Source organism: Tetrao urogallus, assembly GCF_951394365.1.
Source record: "Tetrao urogallus genome assembly, chromosome: 5".
Classification (NCBI taxonomy): Eukaryota; Metazoa; Chordata; class Aves; order Galliformes; family Phasianidae; genus Tetrao; species Tetrao urogallus.
In genome coordinates this window covers 57,398,667-57,421,672 of record NC_136818.1, presented here as the reverse complement: position 1 = coordinate 57,421,672, position 23,006 = coordinate 57,398,667, and the positions used below count along the sequence as shown (strand labels likewise).

Below are 23,006 nucleotides of genomic sequence, written 5' to 3'. Positions count from 1 at the left end.
AGAAGCAGCCACATGAAAGCTTATTAAAATAAAGCACTCGCTTGCGGGGAGAAATGTGTGGTAGTGTATAGAAGAGTAAAATCTCTTTTATTTAAGAAAACATGTCTTCCGCTCTCACCAGGCCCTGAAGTGAAAGCAAGGCTGTGCCACACAAACTACATTTTCCTTGAGCAAGTGCGTGGGAATGGGGCAGAACCCGCTGTGCTGTTGGCACATTTATGTTGTAAGTTCTTTGAGGTGAGCTGCTGTATTTTGCCTCTTGAGATCAGAGCCATTATACTCCTCTGTTAAGGACCTGTGGGCAGCTTCCAAGGCTGAAAGTTTCTAAGTTTGCCCTGCACTGGTTGTCTCTTACCTGTAGATCCCGTGTTTTTCCAGTTTAAGTCTGTTAGTGTAAATCCACAGCAATATGAACATGCAATAGGGGAAGAAACGCTTTCTAATGCTCCCTATCTTGTTCTCCTGCTTGACAGTGTAATCTGACACAAGCTTTAGCACTTCAGATTGATAACAAATAAATAACAAATAAAGTATTTGAACCAGGAAAGTAGGTGGAAAGTTTGGTTCTGCTCTGATGACCATGCTGCAGTATTGCAGACCAGAACAGAGAGCAGGTAGGATCACCTTGTTTGTGATTTGGGCTGAAAACGGATGCCTGATTCTGATACAAAACGTGCATAAAAGTAGGTTGTGTGTCCTTACCTCCTTCCTGATACTCTTCCAGGAGCCCTTATAAGAAAGAATTGCGTGGGCTTGCTTTGGTGACCTCAAATCAGTGAATGCCTCTGGGAGAATTTCCCATTAGCCCGGGTACTACGAGGAATTTTTCTCTCAAAGTGACTTTTTTTTTTTTTTAATGACCATGTAATTTATGTTCTTTTCTACAACACTGTAAACCATGCAGCTAAGCAACCACACCTGTTACATCTGTGTAGTTATGGTCTTCTATATTGTTGCTGTTGGAATTGTTATTACTACAGTGTTTTCTCTCAAACATTGTGATAAACTGTAGAGTTTGTATCTACCAACATTAATGGTACCTATGAGTTAGAGGGGCTGTCTGCGTGGTACGATAAAGAGCTCTCCAAGCTAGCTCCAAACAAATAGGGTCATTCACAGTTTGCACTGTGGCACCGTGCAGAGATTTAGGTGGAGTAACTGAGCAGTGTGCTGACCCTGAACAAAGACCCTGAACACAAATTCAGCTGCAGCTTGTTTCTGCCACAGTAAAACTGCATGGAGATGTTGATGCAGTGCAGACCTTTCATGGGAAGTGGTTTGGTTGATGTTATTCTCAGGGGCTTAACCTCTTCCCCTGCTGGAAGCATTCCTGCAAGTGCTTCAAGTTGTTGAAGGGAAACTCTCACAAGGTCCAGTGGTGTGTAGAAGATGTGCCAAAATGAGAGGGCTCCATGCATGTTGAAAATGTGTTCAGGAATGCTGGAGAGAGCTCGGATAAGAGCTGCAGTTCCATGTCGCAGTGTAAGGTTTGTGCTAAGCTGACCATCTCTTCTGTCTGGCCATAGAATTATGCTAGAGGGACTTCTCTGCTCTGTTTTGTGCTGTCTGCTGTTCTCAAGCTCTGCATTATAAAGGTCTGCAAAAACAATTCTGCAGAGCATCCTGTTCCTAGTACAGCTCTGGATTGGTGATGACCAGGTGTAAATGCCATGCAGAACATATTTCTGAAGGCAGGCCTTGTTTCTCTTCCCTAAGAATGTATCTGCATCTACCAATAACTTGACATGACATAATTGTATTTCAGCTGCCTCCAGTGTCTTTCCTGAGTTACAATACATGCATACCCTGTAATTCAGTAGGGTTGATTTGAGGATGTTTCTTTCTGCAGTGGGTCAGTGGCAGGTGTTTTAGGTCTGGTGGGTCTTCATGCTTCATGCTGAAGTCCTAAGGCTCACCAGCTCAGAGAAGGATCTTTCCACCTGAAGTGATAATGTTAGAATGAGATCAGGAAGGTAAACAGTGCTATTGGCAATTAGTAGGAGGATGAACCTCAAGTTTTTGTTGTAAGATTTCTTTTCTTTTAACATGCTGTCTGTCCCTTGTAACTCCACATTTTAAAGGAAGTTCAACGGAACTAGTTCTTAGTGACTGGAAAATATAAAACCAGGTAGTTGAGAGCTACTATCTTGTACTGTATTGTATCTTATATTTAATAGCATGAAATCAAATCCCAAGTTCCATTTTTCCATACAGCTCTGCTGACATGATTAACAGGATGATACAAGATAACCGAGGTCTTGGTGAGGCCTGAATGCATGAAAGTTGTGAATGTGTAGGTTTCTTCAAATAAATTTTTGATTACGAAGTGCTTTGTAGCTAGAGAATGCCAGTCATCTCCTGTGTTGTCAAAGCATGTCATGAAGGTGAAGGCAAGAATCCAATATAAAGAAGCAAGACCACCAGGGTAATCTCATCTGCTGGCAGCACAGGCTGTTTCTGACATCTTTTGTAGGTATATTTTTCCAATGTGTTTTTTTTTTTTTTTCTTCCAGTGTGTGGCTGTGACTTGGCACAAGGAGGCTTTTTCATTAAGAATGGGGAATACCTTTGCACCTTGGATTACCAGCGCATGTATGGTACCCGCTGCAACGGGTGTGGGGAGTTTGTTGAAGGAGAAGTAGTGACAGCTCTGGGAAAAACTTACCATCCAAACTGCTTTGCCTGTACAGTTTGCAAGTAAGTCATCTCTTTCAGCCTGTGTGACCTGAACCCGGTACAACATCAGGGAGAAAAGCATCGCCACGAGACAGAAGTCACAAGATCTTTGTAGGAAACATTTGTTTGGAAGCGCTGCAAGTCTAACTCTGAGTGTCTTCAAAATACCACTCATTTATCTGCAGGAGATAGCTTCTCTGTTACATGTAGCTCCCTGTTCTCAGAAGCTTATTCTCACATGTGAAAGAATACTAGACTTACATGCCTGTACAGGCATGGGTTTAGCTGTGGTGATGAGTCCAGTTCAGAAATGAAAAAAGAGGTAGAGCAAACTCCTGGATCGTACAGTGGAGAAGTTATTTGGACTATAAGTTCAGTTGAACAATTAAAAACACCTGAGGGCTCATGTGCACAACACTTGTCTTTGGGACAACTCTGTTTCTCCCAGTTCTTTCTAAGCACTGGGTCCTGTCCCCCAGAAGTAAAGCAGTTTTTAGTTCTACAGGGAATACTAACAAGGAAACTAGAACAATGCCGTATGTGTTTTATTTTGTAGAGATATACGGATGTTCATTTGTTAAGCATAGTGTTGAAATGATGCGTAGTGTAGGGCAGTCTGTATTTGGAAGGGTAGAGCTCCTCATTAAGTATTTGGAGTTGCTGAAGCTTCTCATTTTAGTGAAATGCTCATGCATTTATACACCAAGCAAGAGCAGCAATGTCAACTTTGCCCAGCACAAACTTTTAACACTCGTTGAGTTCATCAGATAATCTCAAACTTCTGTAGTCCATTCAGCCTTTACCTTTCTCCTAACACCATCTGCACAAGCAACAGTTGGGAGTGTTTCTATAACACAGATAAGTATTTTAAAACTCTAGGATAATGAAAGCAGCTAGCACTTCATTTTTTGTGAATCATTACATCCACAGTAATATGTATTTCATTGCTGAGCACAGATTAAGCTAATCTATTTTTGAGTTCCCTGTCCTCAGACAAGTGCTTCATCTGAATACCCTGCTGTACTGTTTGCTGTCAACAGCATCATGCTGAGACTGCTGTAAATGTAGCTGTTGTGTCTAAGCAGATTTCTCTGTCATCTTCTCCTTAGATAAAATGTGTTTAATGTCTTGTGTTGTGGTTTCAGTAAGTTAAGTCTGACCTCTGCTCTTCTTGCATGTGTGGATTGGATTTTTTCCAGTGCCTGACTTTGCCAAGGCCATATTGCAGAAACTGTTTGGCCTGAGTTACTGTAACATGTTATTTGCAGAGGGAAAAGGCAGCAAGCTCGCAGCATAGGGACCAGAACAAAAATTTTGGCATAATCTCTGCTAAAATACATTTTTCTCTTTAACCCAGGCGTCCATTTCCACCAGGTGATCGCGTTACCTTTAATGGAAGGGACTGTCTCTGTCAGCTGTGTGCTCAGCCAATGTCCTCCAGCCCAAAAGAACTGTCTGCCTCAAGCAGTAAGTACGCCGTCTTCTTTCTGAATCCTCTTGCATTTTTGGGCTCATCAGCATTTGATCAAAACTAGCTTGATTCAGTCTTTTAGGTTTTTGATGCACATATATATATTTTTGTCCTCCTTTTAGAACTCTGGGCTACCACTGATAATCATCTTTTTTTTTCTTCTTCATTTTTTTTATTTTTGATTCTCAGGAATTGTCTGGTTTGACAGCTCAGAGGAGACATTTACTCATTTCAGTATGAACAAATGACTTTTACCCAGAAATTGGATGTTCTGAAGGGCTCGTTTTCTTTTATAGGCACTGGAAAAGTATTTTCTTGATGAAATCAGAGGTTTCAGAGTTGATAGGTTCCAATTTTCCCGTGTATAGTTACTCAGGTGTAAGTATTAAAAAGAGAACAATGTTATAGGAAGTTAATTTTCTTCTACTCTTTATCACTTCAACAATTTAATGAAGTCTAAGAGTTTATTTAAATTATTTCTTTAAGGGAGTATCACCAGGTTTGCCTTTGACAGATTGATACTGAAATGAATTTGTGATCAGAAACCATTCGTTTTCAAGAACAGTTCTCAAGAAATCACTCAAAAAAAACAACAGCCAACCTAGAAAAGAGCAAGAAAGCAAGTTAAGCATAAGACTTTGAAATCCTAGGACTGCAAAGTGCAGTGTAAAGGCATAATTGGGTGATGTTTGTGCTCAGTGGATGAGTCAAGTGCATCTCAGGTTTTCTAATTTGACTGAAAAAGTGTAATCAGACACTTAGAAAGATGGAAAATGAAATCTGATTTTTTGATCCTGTGCCTTTCTGTCTGATAAGTTATTGCATTCTAGCTGTCAGCTTGGAGATGAAAATGCATGTATCTAATTGGTTAGAACGAATTTAGGAATCTGTGGAAAGCCCTAGAAGATACAGTGCAAGGTTCTCATCGTTTTGTTTCAGAGACCCCTGCTCTAAGCAAATGAAATTTGGATCAGCATGTGTTTGTAACTAAAGAAATACTAATGAAGTGTCCTCCTAGCAGTGTGCTCAGTGGTATACCAGCTGCTACTATAGCACCAAAAGTTGACACAGATACTGAGAAACCTTTCTTTCTGACACCGAAGAGTAAATTTTAATTAGTCTGAAGTGTTCCAAATCACTTACACTACTCCTGAGTGAAACCCTTCAATCTTTTCTGATGCTTTGCCCTTTGAATGGATGTTATGTGTTGCTCAGCTGCTTTGTTTTGTTTTCATAAGAAAAGAGACTCATTCATACCAAGCATCCATTTTCTGTCCTATATTGCTGTTAGTTTTCCCTGATTCACGTAGATTACTGGAGGCAGCTTTCCTCAAAACAAAGAAAATTGAAGGTGAAGAAATCCAACAAACTGAATGTATATCAAGTTTGGGTGGTTTGTGTGATGTAAAAGGAAACTGGAATACCTACATTAGTGTTGGCATGCAGTTTTCTCATGTCTCTTACTTCACGCAAATTAAAGGCTTGTTGATAGCTTTTCTTGGGTGCTTTCAAGGAAAATCAAATGCTTCTCAATACAGGGCTTTAACATCTTGAATATCATGAATGTGAATACTGTTACAGTCTGATAGTTCCCACCCATAAAAATCAGAAGGAAAAATATTGAATAAATAATTTTCCTTTTTTTTTTTTTGCTTGGTTTGGTGGTACTTCTTTATCATACACACACACACATATATGCATGTATGATAATATATATATTATCATATATGTATGATATATATGTATATAAATATATATATATATATATATAATATAAAAATATGTATTTCATTCCACATATGTATTTCATTCCACATATATGTTACCTGGAATAATTGTAGCATTTCAATGACTTCTTTTTTAATCCTCATTTTATATACAGTCTTTTTTGGTGCACAGATGCTATAAATCAGAAATTAGTCATCCACGTTCCTTAGACACTGCTAGATATATCCAGTGGAGTTTTCATTGAAGTTGGCAGGAAATTTAAGGCCAGATGCAGGGGACAAATGCCTGGTATTTAAAAATCAAATTGTAGAAAAGAGAGGATGTTGAAACTGATTTTGAAAGACTAGAAGTGTGATGTTATGGCTTGGACAGTTGAGGATTTTCAAGATTCTGTCAAAGACAAGAGGTTATTTTTCTTTGGGTCCTAGTGAGGAAGTAATGTAAATAATGTATCTGGTTAGATAGTATTTGTGTTTTAAACAGTATCTGAGTATTTATACATCATAATAATTGGTTTGTATTGTCTTAAGCTCCTTCTGCTTTCCTTTGTATTATGGCCACATGCTTACATGTATGTATTTCTTATGGTCAGAGTGAGAAGAGCCAGAGCCAAATTGAAACATGTAATTATTATTACTTATTTACTCAGAGGCAAGTAGATTGGCCATGTTACCAGCTCATCATAGAATCATAGAATGATTTGGGTTGGAAAGGACCTTTAAGATCATCTGGTTTCCAACCCCCTCTTATAGGCAGGGACGCCTCCCACTGGACCAGGCTGCTCACAGCCCCTTGCAGACAGGGCTTCAACGCTTCCCAAGAGGGGGCATCCACAACCCCTCTGGGCAGCCTGTGCCAGTGGCTCCCCAGGTTATCTCTGATGCTTCTCTGTGAAGTCTTTTCATCAGTGAATTCTCACTATTTAAGCAGGTGAGTGAATTGATGTAGGCGTTTGAGAATAAAAATGCCTAGTTTAGGTGGACATTGGTTGTCAGAAAGTGCAATGCTGGCTTGAGTTTCACCTTGAATGCACAAGAGGTGTAGTGCAGTGTCCAGCTCAGAGCAGAGAGTCCTTGTGCTCAGGGTGGGTGGTGCCAGCAGCCTGTGCTGTCGCAACCTGAGCTGGCAGTCGGCTGGGATCAGTTCTGAAATTCAGAGGAGGCAATGTGTCTTTAAGCACAGTTTAGGAGATTGCCCTTTTCCTTGAACACAGATTTTTCCCTTAGGCATTTCACTTCAGAATTTCCACAATAAAAGCACATCACTAATGAGAATATTACATTATTTCCTGCCTGGGATTGAGCCGTTTCTGTGTTGGCTCCTTGTCTGGTTGCTGGTAAGGCCAGATCATTTTAGTGATGAAATTAGAAATGCAATTAGAAATGTGCATTTCAAGTAGGATTTCCAGGTGGATAGGAAAAACTCGCTGTCCAAAAAAAGACTGAAGCAGTACAATCACCCAGCAAGTTTTCATATGAAAAATGCATCATCTTTTAAAATCACAGCTTCCTTTTCTTACTGAAATAGATGCTTGTGTGCTACACTTGCTGAGATGTGCAGTGATACCATCTGGACAGAGGCACAGGGAAGATAGCTCGGTTCTTTCTTTTCTAGCCTCTGCTGTGAGTTAAGAGCATTACAGTACAGACACAACATGGACCAGAGTTTCCAAAATGGCCAGTCTTGCGTGTGCATGAATAATATTTGGTGCAGCTGTTCCCCAACTAGACGGCTTCCACGTGGAGCTTTCACAATGCTGTTCTGTATATTTGTCCCTGTCTGTTTTGCACATTATGTTCTGATTCAAAGAATGTAAGTTCTCTGGGCCAAATGCTTTCATGCCTATCTATACAGAGTCTAACAGAGATCCTGACTCACAACTGGGGATCTTAGCTCTATTGTGATATAAATAATAAGCTTAACGCTTAATGAACTTGTGGGAAAAAGATATCGGTGTTAATTATTCAGTAGCCTTATCTCTTCAAACAAGATACAGTAAATCTCCCAATAAATAGCTGAAACTTCCAGCAAGCCTTGTGGTAAAGCTGAAGTAGAACAGAGCTGGCATGCTTTATCTGTTGAAGAAGGCAGTCAGGAATAAATGGGAATCATCTTTTGCCTCACTGCCCTAGAAGTGGAGAAAAGAGCTTGTTTTAGAAACAGCAGTGCATCAGAATGGAGAAGAAGCAAATTTGCATTGTGCCCTTCACTTCAAGACTCTTAATGCTCTTAATGTCCTTTTATACCCTGGACATATTTGTCCTTCGGGTCTGTAGGGAAGACACGCAAGCTGAAAGGGGAGACTTGACTACTTTCAGTCAAGCTATCTGCAATGATTTTTGGCGTTAAAGGATATTAAGCAACATCTAACACATGATTTTGAGCTCATTCTTTGGAAACATCTACAACTTCACACTGTGTTAAAGCTGCATAATATGTATAGGTATTGTCTGAATAGATGGCCCTAAGTGAAAGACTCTGAGCCCAGTTTTGCCTCAAGGATGCATGTTTGTAGCAGCCATATGCTTCAGTGGGTGCACTGGGGCACTTAGAGAAGGGTCAATAATGTTGGGTTTGAATGTGCTTTAACTGGGTTTCAAATGGAGTTTAAAATGTTGTACAAAATTTTGATTCTGGAGGGACAAGTATTTTGTGTATGTGCTATAGGACACAGAATTACAGAATGGTTTGAGTTGGAAGGGACCTTTAAGATCATCTAGTTCCAACCCCCTGCCATAGGCAGGGACACCTCCCTCTAGACCAGGCTGCTCACAGCCCCATCCAGCCTGGCCTTCAATGCCTCCAGGGAGGAGGCATCCACAACTTTGTTGGGCAACCTGCTCAGTGTTTCTCCACCCTCACAGTAAAGTGTTTCTTCCTTTATATCTAGTCTAAATCTAACCTCTTCCAGTTTAAAGCCATTTCCCCTTGTTAAAAATTCCTGGTTAAGTTAAGAAACTGGGGATTCAGCTGAGGATATATGGGATTTGACAAGGAGTTACTCTGTTCCTCTTCAATTTATTTATCATTGAATCAAAACACTGCAGACATAATTGTGGATTGATTTCAAACACTGTGATTTAAATCACTGATTTTAATCATGGCTTAACTAAGAACCCAGGAAACTTTGATTAAAATAATTGATTGGAAGCTTGTTTAAAGTTTATATATTTAATTATTTTCCTAAATAAAAAGTTAACTGCTAAGCATGAGGACACTCCATATCTTTAAACATTTACTTAAACTAATACAGCTCTGTATAAGGTAATCAAATCCTTTAACATCTGATTTTACATAATGACTCATGGTTTATGTCCAGATCTATTTGAATGGAAATTGACCTTCAGTTGCAAAGCATAAAAATAGCATTGTGGAATTTTTTTTTTAATTTCAGGAGCAACGGAAGTTAGATTCATATTGAATGTAAATGCATTAAAATACATTTTGATTTTTGAACTTCTGACTTGTCAAGGGTATGTGAATTTTAAAACTGTTTACTTTGGATAACTGTGTACCTGGGGATTCTAGAAGTGGCAGACATCATCACACCTGAGTTTGTTCATAGATATGAAAATGAGAGCAATTTTCATCTCTGTCTTTTCAAATTCTATTTGGGTTCTGAATTTTGATTGAATTTAAAGTGTAAAATTTTGATTTTGAATAAAATCCTGGATATTAAAATATTGGTATCAAATCCCCCCTATTTTAATCCAATAGCATTTACCAGAGAAGTGCTGTTCAAAAGATAATTCCAGAGAGCAGTGGAAGAATTGCTCAGTAAATGGCTGTTGCATGAGGATGCATTACTAGGTCGGAAAGTACAACTATAGGAGGAAATCCCCAGGCATGAAACTAATTTGGGAATTGTCACGTTCAGAAAGCATAGGTAGTAAATCAGGAATCTGAGGTCACTGATTGTTGTTGTTTAGAGCTTAGTTTGCCATGGGTTACCAGGGCATAAAAACCTTTCTAAAAGTTTCCATATTGGTGATTGTTCTGTTGGAGTTACTTGTTCCAAGAGGAACAATGGAATATTACTCAAAATAGTCTGCAAATAAAGAATCACAGCATGTTTTATCCATGGGCTGGGCTTAAAACAGTGAAGTTCATTTGCAAACCATGCAATTCACTTGGCATACTGTGCGTTGGAATTGTGAATTTGAATTCAGCTGGAATCATCTGAATACTGAGTATGTGGTGAAGAAAGTAACAGGTTAAGATCAGTCTCAATCTATGGGACACTGGGGCTGATAAGCTTTTTTTTTTTAAAAAAAAAAAAAAAAAAAAAAAAGAAAGAAAGAAAAACCAGTTACCAGTCTTTTATGGGCCAACCTCGTCTTTTGTCTAGTTTGTAGCATGGCTGTCTCTTCTTTCTATTTCCATCACTTTGGTTTGCTGTTCAGGGATCTGTGAGAAAGACTAGGTTGAAGAAGTGGCTGATGCTGAGGATGATGTTATGGGGAAAGGCCAACTTGGTACACTCCTTGCAGGGATAGTTTTCAAGAGTAAAAGGGTAAAAGGCCAATTGGGTTGGCTTCCATTGGGAAGGAGGTGTAACAAGAAGAGGAAAGAAGGGCAATACAGGCTTCTGGTGTAGAAGGCTAACACAAATGCTTACATCAGTAAAGTAGGTAAGAATAAAGACTCCATTAATGTAACAATGTCACATTAGCAAAATGAAGTTGAGGGCAAGCATTCATTCTTCCAAATCACTTTAAATTACATACAACGATGAAAATGCTCTTTACAGTAAGGATGCATCCAAGATAACCACACAGTGTTCTTCATATAAATGATTTTAGTTTATATTTCCACTTATGTTAGACAGTTTCTTAAACAGGCAAGTTAGTCTCTCATGGTTAGCAAGGACTTGTGTTGCAAGCAAATAATGCCATTCTATGCCGTTGTGATTTCTTTCCATATTTAATCAAATAAAGGCATTGTATTTTCTTTAAGTATTTGCTTTGAAAATATCGTTTTTCCCCACTTGCCGTTTATAATAAACAGTCAAAATTATATTCCGCTTCCCATGGGAAATTCAGTTCCTTCCATTGTATGAGCCCAGCCTCTTATTGTTAGGTTATTCAGGAGTACAAGGCTGTTGGAATGGTTTTGTTTTGCCTTCAGCGAAAGAGCAGTAGCACATTTTGTCCTGACAAACATTGCCCATCCTTACATTGGCAAAGAGGAAGGATCTGGCAGCGGATTTCACTGCAAAATGGCACAATGTACATGGATCTAAATCCTGGATGTAAAATTCCCAATATTGTGTGGCTTTCTCTCATTTCCTGACCTCAGCAGTGGCCCAGCAATCAAATGATTATGATTTAAACTTTGTAAGTGTTTAACATACTGTAAACAAAGTAGACAAAGTGAGTTTTTATTTTTAGCTTTGACAGAAATATGTTGATGAACAAGAAAGCCTGTGTGATATCAGTAATAGTGTTTATTTTTAAAAGGATTTTTAAAAAACATTACCTGATCTGTGGTTAAAAGATAACTGAGAAAAACTTATCGATGATTTTCCTGTGATTTCTTGACTTTCCCTCTTTTCACTTCCAAGTCACTGTACATCGTAGCTTGATCTGTAGGTCCAGCTACGTCTGACCACATATTTGTGTGCAAGCTCAATGAAATCTTGTTTTTTCTCTTTAAAGAAAAATAAATGGTAGAATCCTGCTGATGCTGTCTTCATACAGCTGGTATGTTTGTACTTTATAGGAGAGGGAACAGTAACAAAGAGTATTACTCCTGTGACTCATAGGGATTATGGCAGTTTCAGACTTCAGTGAGACAGGTGCTACCAATGACCGTCAGGATTGAAAAGGACTTTCTGGTGATTTAATTATACATCATTAAGGAAGGCTGCATAACCCTGCACAGAGCAAAGCTGGTATGCTCATGTAACCTCATCCTGCACATATCTTTGCATGATGATGTTCCTTAGGACAAGAGCACTTAGGGATGACTTCCCTCTTGTAAGTTACACCGAGTGAGTAGAGAATGTGTGATAAAGGTAGAATTGCTAGTAAATGTTCAAGGAATGTCAGTGGGAGTGGTCAGGGTGCTATGCAGTATGCTTAGGGTTAATGCAGCTCAGTCGGCTTCGAGCCCACTGCCTGTGCCACGATCCAGCAGAGCAGAGCTCTCTGCTATTGGCTGAGGGCAGGGGAGGGAGGCAGAGGAGAAAATCCACCGCTTAATTTAGGCAGTGACGAATGGGTTGCTGTGCAGGATGTTTCACTCCTGCATGCCTGGGGTGATGCAGATGCTAAAAAGGGAAATGCATTTTCTCACTGTATCTTCGCAAGCAAGGTGTTGTGGATGGCAGCTCACCTTGGCTTGCATCTTCTAATGAGGCTGCTTAAGGTGGCTGCAGGGTGGAGTTCTTAATCGTACATAATGTTAGTGTCATGCTGCTTTCCCTTGTCCTGTCCCCCCACTTTTCCCTGCTTTTGGGATGGCTGACTCCACGTTCAGCTACAGCTCTTTTGTCTTTCTTGTCATTTGCTGTTGTATCTGGACACATAAAATAGCTCAGAAGGGTGTCATATTTGATTCTAGAGCAGAAGTAGCTTAAATATGTGAGGGCATTTCCTCAGATTGAACAGGCCTAGTCAGAGTACAGGAAAGGCACAACAAGTTGTTCACTATCTGGCAGAGAGCTGTTCAGGAGGTTTTTGCTTTGCTGAAAAATGATGCTGTCAGCTAATGCTCATATGAGAGAGGGTAAATTCATCTTTTCTGCACAATATCTGAGCAAGAGGGCATTGCCTGTGGAGGCTACAAGGGAGGGAGTTGCAGCTGTTGGTGCCTCAGGCATCCACTGCACATATCAGCATATGTGTTACTTCGCATTTCTTAGGAGAATTAGTGCTGTGGACTGTCCGATCTTAAATATTCCTTCAGCTGAAACAGAATTCCACATATTGCTTTTGTGGTATGCTTTTCTTTATATCCTAAATACTCACTCATGCATTTTAAGCAGTACCTTGCACTTCCCCTCTCCTCTGCACTAAGTTGGCCCAGCTGGATGGGTAGCTGTGTAGTGAACGGCAGCAGTGAACAATGTGGGTTATATGACTAAAAAAGAGCTGAGCAGAGCTTGGGGCTACATGGGCACAGTCTGTTCAACCCAGGTGGGAAGCCAGAGACAGAACCATGCTGGAAACCATTGAACAAAATTTTGAGGGAGGGTTTTCAGATTTCTGTGTACAGGTTTGGCCTGACATATGGTTGTGGAACCTCACGGTTGTCTTAACTCACGGCCCTTTCGTTTGAGGCATAAGCTGGTTATAGGCTAATGCAGGTTGTGCCTGGTGTGATACTGAGACCCTGCCTGCATATGCTTTGTGCTGATGACATTCAGCCAAAGGCTTTAATATGCTTCATGCAAGCTCAGGGTCATAAATGGCTCTTATTTGTAGAATTTGAATTAATAAATGGGCTTTTCTTTGCCCAACCCTGCTTTATTTGTTCTCTATTTTGGGAGATAATAATTGCTAGCTTCTCACCCACATACTGTTCTGCAAGAATTAAAATCAGGTTTAGTTAAAAGTCATTTCAGCCTAATAAGACTACACAGTTTGCTTGCTTTGATTTTAGGCATTCATTATGTCAGCAACTGGAAATAATGATATTCACTTACTCTTTCTGGGTTCCTTAAGGTGTTTTGCAAAAATAAGTAAATGTCATTATTGCTATTAAATAGTAAAAACATACAGTCAGCCCCTGGTATCACACATGGATGTAGGAGCTCTCAGTTGGGAAACACCACCTCTGGCATTCAAGAAGCAAATAAACAGGCTGACATAGTTCATGGATCTCTCTGTCCTCCATGTTACTGCTATTTCTACCAGTAAAGATTGATAACGGGCTGGGTAGGCCTGCTATAGGGCAGTTCTTATATTCTGACCACGTCAGAAATTTAGTGAAACAAAGAGCTTTGAAAATCTATTCCTTGGTTCCATATCTGTGAAATTTCAGCTTTGCAAAGCTTTTTTGGATAAAGCTGAAAAAAAGCCTGGAAAATACAGCAAATTTTTGGAGGGATTATTATACCAGGAATGTATCACAGTTTGGCAAGAGCGTAGGTCAGGAATGTGGAAGCTGGCACAGCAGGGAGAATCAGTTGTGCTAGGAAGCTGAGAAACTGGCTGTTTAAAGCTGCAATTCAGCACCCACTGAGATTAGGGGGAGTTCTTATTTATTGACACAGTTTATAGATAAATGGCACGTTTTCAAGCTGGAAGGAACCCCAAGAAATAAGGTTGTATCCTCCCCAAACCATAGCAAGATTAGTGTACCAAGGGCATGCAGACAGATGTTTACTTGGCTTCCCTCTCAGCCTTGTGCTATAAACTTCAGAGCCTTTCTTGCTGACCTGTTCTAGTCTTTGCTGTCGATATGTAGTAGCACGAAGCCTTGAGCTGGCATGTAAGAAGAGCAGAGGGATCCATTCTATGCTGTCAGTCCTTGTCATTGCATGGTTTCAATTTGTAACATTTGTCCTCTAGAGCAAAGCCCTGGGATTAGACCAGTTCTGGTTGCTTTTCAAGTTCAAGTCATGTCATTGGTCCCTGATTTGCTCTTTGTTACAAGATATCATGGTGCTTGAGCCCTTATTCTTCAAGGATTTGAGGAGATGAAGAATACTGATAGACAATGGACAAATAGCAACCTGGTTAGCAGGAATGCCCATCATACACTTAGGGCTCTCATTGCTCATTATCCAGCAAACAAAAGCGAGGCCCTCAGTGTCAAAAGGAGTGGTTCCTCTTCCTGTCAGTAGTGATAATAAGCTTAGACTCACCCTTTTGCAAGGTGTGGTGTTACCTGGGCTGTAAAATCAGGAGGAGATGGTGTCCAGGCTGTACCTGTTCAGTCAGCTGGAACTGGTCTTGGCTTGTGGCTATCTGTTGGTGTTTCAGGCGTGGGGAGAGAATGTTACATTCATGAAAGGGACATTGATTTTGAGATAATAAAATACAAGAAAAGCTTTGTTCCAGGCTGTCTCCTCTGTGGCTGCCAAGCATGTCTCAGTTGATGGGCATTCCCTTTCTGCTTCACTGCTCTTGCAGGCCTTCCCTCCATCCCCTGCAGCCAGACACAGAAGTTCTAGCGCAGTGCCTGCAATTCAGTGCTGCTTCCCTCATCAGTCTCTTCAGATCTGACCAGAAGATCTCTGAGTATCTTATATCTGAATGGAGAGGAATGGGAGCTCGGGGCTGAAGCAGCTTTGTGATGTGACGTGAGAGATAGTGGCATCCTCAGGGATGGAGGGCATTTGCTGGCTCTGGGCTTCAGGTTTGCTGTCTGCCTTCAAGTTGTCTTCCTGAATCACAGAGAAAACTGAGCTATGACTGCCAGGTCCCTGAATGAGAGTCCTCGTGCCTATTAAAGACTATGAGAGCTGCTGTTTTCCACACCTGCTGGTGGATCACAATATGCCCTGTCATACAGCATTTAGTGCGGTCATACTGCTGTCACCATCACCTCAGTCCCTTGCTAAAAAAACCACTCTGCCTGTTCCCTGGCCGGGATGTGCCACCGCTCACTGTCGGGACGGACGTGTGGGCTTTGCTGCCACCCAACGGGGAGTGCAGGGCTCCCTTCCCAGCACCGCTGAAGCAGCGTGGATCTGAAAAAAACTGATTCCTCTAGAAGGTATTTTTCTAAGTGGTGCTTTATGTAGCTGCTTCCCAGCAAAATCTGAGGTTTGTACTGATCTTGCCTGGCAGTCATTGAAACACAGCATGAAAAACAGAAGAGAGACTTTCTGTCCTATTCTGTCTGTACTGAAAAAGACTACAAGACCTGGGAGACTCTGAGGAGAGGAAGATGTTTGCGTAGCCATGGAATATTCCTCTTTGCTTCCCGACTGTAGCAATTGCTGTGTGGCTAATGAAGATCAATGAACCAGATAACTGACAACAAATGCAATTGTTTGTTTATTTGCAGATTGTGCTGGCTGTGGAAGAGACATAAAAAATGGACAAGCATTGCTAGCTCTCGATAAGCAGTGGCACCTGGGGTGCTTTAAGTGCAAGGCCTGTGGGAAGGTCCTGACTGGGGAATACATCAGCAAGTAAGTAGCCTCTGCATCTCTCCTGCACTCCTGGCATTCTTGTTGCTGGAGGAGAGAGGTTCCAGCAAAGTTCACCCTTCAGAATCCAGTTCTGATTAACTTTTCATATGCACCAAAATCTTTGCTCTCAATTGGAGCTAAGCTGGAAAGAGAAAGTATACTGGAAAGGAACAGCTGGAAGGTGGTGATACTCTGTATTTAATGCCAGTACAGAAGGGAGTGTATCTCCACATTGCCGTAAGGGGTTGAGGGAACTCCTACATGTGTTTTCTGTGTTAGCTGGATATAGCTTTGTTCTATTTTACTTTTCAAATTTGATGTTGAAGAAAGAGGTAGGAACCTGCCCACTGTTTTCTTTTGCTTGGAAGAGGGTAAATATGATGATGTGATTGACCTGCACTGTTTCAACACAAATAAGCAGCTGCTTACTCTTTGCATACTATCAGATTTCTTTGCTAAATGGTTTCCACTCGTCCCCATCGGCAGAGTTCCACAGTTGTCTCTGGAATTGTACCACCTATAGCTTTAGTTTGGAACAGGTTGCCCAGAGAGGCTGTGGATGCCCCATCCCTGGAGGCATTTAAGGCCAGACTGGATGTGGCTCTGAGCAGCCTGGTCTAGGGGTTGGCGACTCTGCCCATGACAGAGGGGGTTGAAACTAGGTGATCAATGTGGTTCTTTTCAACCTAGGCCATTCTATGATTTAGAAAGACTGTTGTTAAGATGAAATTTACTTCAGTGGTTTGTGCTTTGTCTTTCTGAGGTGGAAACTTAAAGGATAGTTATAAATCAATTGTGAGAATATAATTTTTTTTTTCTTCTTTCTTTTGCTACAACATACATCTTTGGAAATCTCTCCTATTTGGCTATTGCAATTTGTAAGAATGCCAATGAAGACAAGGCAAGAAACTAAGTCATGCTGTAACCTGTTTATTAAAAGTGGTTTATACTTTGTGGTTTTTCTTTTTTCAGAGATGGTGCTCCTTATTGTGAAAAGGACTATCAGGTTCTTTTTGGAGTCAAGTGTGAAGCATGTCACCAATTCATTACTGGGAAAGTGCTAGAGGTAAGTGCTTTGTAAACTGGAGTTTAAGATTTTGGCCACATCCCATTATGTCTTCACACAACTGCAAAGAATGCAAAAACTCCTCCTAGGAAAGTTTTACTGCTGATTTTAGAGTAAAGGTACTCACTTTCAGAAATATTTTTATGTATCTTTTGTTGACTTTCAGGTGGAGACATCACTGTTCTCTTTGCATCTGGCCAAATCACTTTAGAGTTGTATATCTTACGTTGTCACTACTGTCTCCCATGGCTGTGACTAGTCCTTGTGAGATGGAATCCTTGAACTATGCACAGATCCCTTCATGTCATCACAAAAATATTTAACGAACAAAAACGCAGGGGTCTTTCCTTGTGCTATTATCATTGAGATGAGAGAAGCAAAACTGCTGCCTCTTTTCCACACAGGATAGCATATTCAGTGGAAAGAACCTGACCTTCAGGCTTACGTCTGGAGCTGGGCTTGTATAGCTCAGTTGCTACTTTAGTGATGTTTAATACTCAGCCCTCCTTCCCTGGGGTAAAAATAAATACCCCACATGCACATAAACACAATTCCCTTTGCATAATAAAGTAAGTTGAAGAAATGTGAGAAGCAGGAAGAACTTCAGTTACAGGTGTATTTTTTTGAAGAAGAAACTGGATTTATTTATGAGGGAATAACGAAAAATAGTGAAAGAGTTACTGAAATAAAAGCAGCTGTAATTTGCTCTTGAGGGTGTATTGCATGTTCTTGTCTTTGTCTACTAGAAGTGTAAGGCTGTATCAGCCCTCATCAAAAAAGTTTCAGTTTTGTTGTGGAGTGGTAACAGCTTGACTTTCTAGGAGGTTTAGAATATTAACCAGGCTGGCTCCCCCCAAATGAAACACTGAGAGCGTGCCCAGTGCAGCTGTCGCTGCTTCCACTGAGAGGGAATAGAATTTTTCAGTTAGCCATGCTCTCAGTCTGCCTCCTTTGCAACATGCACTTAATTCTTTTACACTCACACAGATAAGTAATGAGAACAGTCTGAGCTTTCCCTCGAGTAGAAAGGCCATGTCTCTGGTTTTTATCTGAAGGTCTACTACCATCTGCTTATCTATTCCCATCTACTGATGAGTTTTTCAGTTTAGTATTATGAATTGGTGACAGTGTAGTTGGAGTGGGAGGCACTGCTGGAGAGAAGTAATTAGATTTGTGAGACTGGGAAGCATAAAATAATTCTAAAATAACTTCAGATGCTATTCCTGCTGTTATTGTATTACTCGGAACTTATCCAATCTGTTGCTCAAAGCAGTGCTGTCTACTTAGAAGCATGGAGATGAAAATAATAAAGTGGAAGATTCTCTGAGTCTGTGGAGAGCTCTGAAAAAACGAGCCTTTGTGGTATGGATGTGAATATAGAAAAGTTGCATTCCTGTTGCTCTTTTTAATATCAATGAGAATGAAACCTAGCTTTCTGAAAGGATCTTGAGCTGTATCCTTTCAGAGCTGAATCAGATGAAGGTGGGAAAAGATTAGTTTAACTGAACTAGGACTCGGCTGTCCATCGTAACCTACTAAAGTTCAGGTTAACAGAGACTTTGTGTCCCACACAGAACCTTGTTGCAGTTGTTTGGGCCAAAGTTGGTAGTTCTTTCTCTTCTGATGGCTGTTTATTGTAAGAAGAATAGACAACATTTTGCTGAAATAGGAGTAATGGAAAAGGCATCTAACCTTATGTAAGGGTCAAAATTAGAGAAAATAGGGATTTTCCATTTGATTTAGCCTCTGCAGAATCAGAATATCTTCGTGAATTAGAAACAGACCCTTTGATGTTACAAATATATGGAAATATTAATCATGTAATCATCTTAAGTTGTGGTTCAAGCAGAAGTTATAGTCTTACCAAAAGGTTGTGATTATCTGAGGCACAGCCCACAATAATACAGTAGAGGGCAGCAGTAGTTCTCAATATACAAGGAAGACCAAACAATAAAGCCTGTAGAAGTTGACTTACTCATACAACACAACTGTTTCCTGATACGTTTAAATGATGTTTGAAGCTGACTGCTATGTGGCAGGTGTAGACTGGGGCAAGTTCTTAAAGACTTTCACCAAAAAATTTAGTATTCTATAGTCATGGAGGCCGTTTGGAAATTGGTTTAACTGTTAGCAGTATGGATAGTCTGTGAATACAGGTCTCCTGGTATCTACTGGGAATGCAGGTGGGGGAGAGATGTTTAAGCACTTTTTTTCATTAGACTGCACTTGAAAAGATGCTCAGAGAATACAACTGATGTTCAATAATATGTAAATGGAACTATGGACTAGTTTCTTGGCTCCTCCTTAGAAGTCTTTTATACTGTCAAATATCACATTTTCAGAGGGGCAGTACTAATGCCTTTGAATTAGACTAAAGGTGTAGTAAGTGGAAACTTACGGTGAAAAAATCATGTCAGCATATGTGTCCCACTGAGCAGAAAAGGTAGTTTGGAGGATAGGGTCAGTACATGACATAAATCCTCTGGTAACAAAGGAGATGAGAGATCAGAAGCAGCCAGGGCTGCTTGTCAATTACATGTTTGTTCTGTCAGGAGCAATATATACTATTTGGTGATCTTCATCTGAAGAGATGATTTGCAGATTGGAGGGAGGTAGGTATGTGGCACATCATATGCAGACACTTCCCTCTCGTGGATCAGAAGCAATCAGCAGCATGCTGGTTTTCCTAAATGGAAAGTTTGTAAAAAAGCAGGAAAACAAAAGAAAAATGAAAACATGAAACTGAGCTTTCTTTGTGGAGGCTGGTGCTATCTGCTTCTTGAGTAAGAGTTAAAAATTTTTAAAGAAAAATTGAGATGCTGTGTGACATTTCAGACTTGCAGCTCCTGGTTGCTTCTGTCCCTCATTGTTGCTTAGCACCTCTGAAAAATCACGCCTTCAAACTTCTACACTGAGCAGTCAGTAAGGGAGACAACCACTGATGAAGATGATGTGAGCCAAAGAGACCTCATCCCAGAGGGCATCTTCAGCAAACTGGGTTGGAATAGCTGATGTTTCACAGAACATAGAATTCCTTAGGCTGGAAGGGATCTTAAATCACGTTCAGTTCCAGCCTGCTGCCATGGGCGGTTGCCACCCACCAGATCCAGATCAGGGCCCAGAGCCCCATCCCACCTGGCTTGAGCACCTCCATGGGTGCAGCACCCACAGCTTCTCTGCTCAGCCTGTTCCAGTGCCTCAGGTTTGAGTTCAGGCCTTGAGAGGACAGAGTTTCTCCAGCCATTCTGTAAAAATAATTTATTTGCTCAGTTTTAAAATCCATTGCTAGAAAAACTGTCTTTTTTTTTTTTTTTTTGCTTGTATCCATGTATCATGCAAGAAATTCCTTTTTTTCTGACTATTTGTGACCAATTTCAATAGCTGTAAAAATTATTATGTACATTTAAGTCAAATCAGATATTTGTCATGTTATTTTGTACGTAACTTCCTGTGACAGATAGCTGCAAATAATAGATGAGTCTGCATGCCACCACAATGAACGTGATGAGAATTTCTCTAATGAGAAATCGGTGCTGCAACTTTCTTTGGAGTACAGATACTTCAATACTTGAAAAATTTCAGGCTACCGTTGTCAAGGCAACAGAGACCAGTGTTGTTCCTTGGTTTTTCCAGCAGAAAGAAACCTTCATTTATGGAAAAACTACCGATTTCCTTTTAAGTACAGGGAAACACATTTATTGTCAAACAATAATGGCATAACAGGCAGCCCTCACTATCGTTACACCTTCCACTATGCTATTGTTTTCATAGCTTCAAGGCTCGCCTATTGAAAGATGCCCATCTGATCCTAATCCTACAAATATCTGTGTAGATGGGTGAACTGCTGCATGTATTTAGCTATTTTAAAGACACCGGCTTAAATCATTTTTGTCTAATGTGTTCATCATACACAATATAATTATTCCTCCAGGGCTTGATTTAAAATATGTTAAATCACGGAGAAGCTTTCCATTGAAAGCTTCAGAGTGCAGTGGATCATGCCTATATTCATGCATATCATTTGGGCTTACCTAAAGTGTTTTATGAAGCTCCTAAGTAGTTCCTAAGCTCCTTTTAGTTCTGCAGAAAGAAGACAAGGCGAAAACAGGTGAATAACTTACATGAAATCAAACAAAGCCTGAAAATGAGAATCAGGTGTGCAGATTTTCACCAGTTCTCTTTTGTGAGGGTGTTCTTTTTTTATAGTACTGTTGTTTTTTGCTGTAAATGCTGTGTATTTGATCTCATGATCGAGATATATACAACTACCATATCTACTGTCAAATCCCACAACCATCTGGCTACTCTACACATTTGTTTTTTTAATGCTACTCGCTTGTTATTCATTAGCAAATATAAAACCATTTTGTGATTTTTTCCTGGCAATGCATGGCTTGAGTTCCTGTTCTGGTGGGCTGTTTCCTGAGCCCTGCTGAAACTTGCATGCCACCTTCTAAGCAGTGGCATGATGCCATTTTAACAGATGGCCCTGCAAAGAGAAATGTCAGGGAACCAGAAATCTCCTTTGACTTCACCCTGCACAGCCAAGTTTTACGTATTTCAATACAGGTATTTATTCTGAACTTCCCTTATTAAAAAGAGGTTGAGTATACTTAAGAGAAATACTTCATTTACCATGAAGGAAGCTTAGTACTTCTAGATGTTGTTGCTTTAATGTGCCAGAATTTAAAGATGTTTAATCTGTAGTGCATGTAATTCAGAGATGCTAATTAGAAATTAATAATAATTTAAAAAGAAGAGAAAAGGCTGCTATGGAAACTGGAAACTGGATCCGTATTTGAAGGCAAAAAATGTGAGCCTGTATGTTTGTTCAAGTGTTGATTTCAGGGCTAGATTTAGTAGCTCCCATGAAATCATCATTTTTGTCTTGCTAAGATCCATGGCATACAGGTTGTAGTTCGATGCTGCAGTACATTCCTGTGTCTTGTCCTGCATTCTTACACCTCTTGAGAAATCACATGGAGAATCTCTTAAAACAAAAATAGATGTGTTTTAATTCCTTTTAGAAGTGTGAAATGAAAGGCAAACAAATTCTTCAGCTGAACTGAATGTTGAACAAGGCTGCTTTCTTAGCAGTTGTCCAGGAGTATCACAAAATGTGTCATTAGCCAGGTTCTGGTTATTCAATCTGTTCTAATAAATCAGGTCAGGGTGATTTAAAACGCTGAAGAGCTTTCATAAAGGAAGCAATGTAGAGCAAAAGCTGGTGTGGTGGGTCCAAAAGAGTTCTGTTTTGGTTGTGTGTTAAAGTGGTTATGAGGAAAATTGCTGAACAATGTATTAGCACTCTGCTTTCATATCACCACATGCCTTGCAGTCTTGGGAGAGAATTTGCTCTCAGCTGTGGCTCCCAGTCAGTGTTATCACCTTCCCACAGCATAAAAATGCAGCAGCAGGAGGCTGCACAGCGCATGAGAAGAAGCGGAGGCACACAGTGCATGCCTTGTTAGTTCTGTGATTTACTTTGTGTTTAGTTTTACTGCTCTTTAAAGAAATGGGAAAACATGAATGTGTTGATTATACATCCCCAGGTATGTGCTGAGAAAGCAGCAGCACGTGCTGCCATTGTTTGCTCTGCATTTGCTGCCATAGGCAGCAGGTACATACAGCACACAGCACAGTGCACACAGGGCTTTAGATGCTGGTAAATACCTGATAAGAGGTCAGAGAGGTCGGCTTGCGGTCCCCACTGCACATTGATCAGACATTACAGCGTGAGCCTGAAGGTTTCTGTAAGAGCGCAGGGGGACATATGTGCAGGGAGAGCAGCACCTTCCTGCATTAACCTGAACCTGAACACAGTCTCAGCGTAACTAAATACTTCTGACAAAACTAGACTAACACCCAGGAGGGTTGCATAAATTCTTCAGAAGCTGTGAAAGTGCCATTTAATAACTTCCAGAGCCAGAGAGCGCCGGTTTCACACTCGATGGACACCTGTCCCTGAGGGAAGAACA

The 23,006-nt window shown here is 40.5% G+C and overlaps 1 protein-coding gene across 7 annotated transcripts in view; it reads left to right on the top strand.

Annotated features, from left to right (window-relative positions):
• ABLIM1 (actin binding LIM protein 1) overlaps nt 1-23,006 on the top strand; it is a gene marked incomplete at both ends in the record, with an annotated part of 110,389 nt that overhangs the window by 34,019 nt on the left and 53,364 nt on the right. For all 7 annotated transcript variants that reach the window (XM_079535543.1, XM_079535542.1, XM_079535548.1 and 4 more), the window contains 4 exons: nt 2,514-2,697; nt 4,034-4,143; nt 15,836-15,962; nt 16,935-17,028. In XM_079535543.1, coding sequence (XP_079391669.1) covers nt 2,514-2,697; nt 4,034-4,143; nt 15,836-15,962; nt 16,935-17,028 — 515 coding nt within the window. The remainder of the gene's footprint in view (nt 1-2,513; nt 2,698-4,033; nt 4,144-15,835; nt 15,963-16,934; nt 17,029-23,006) is intronic.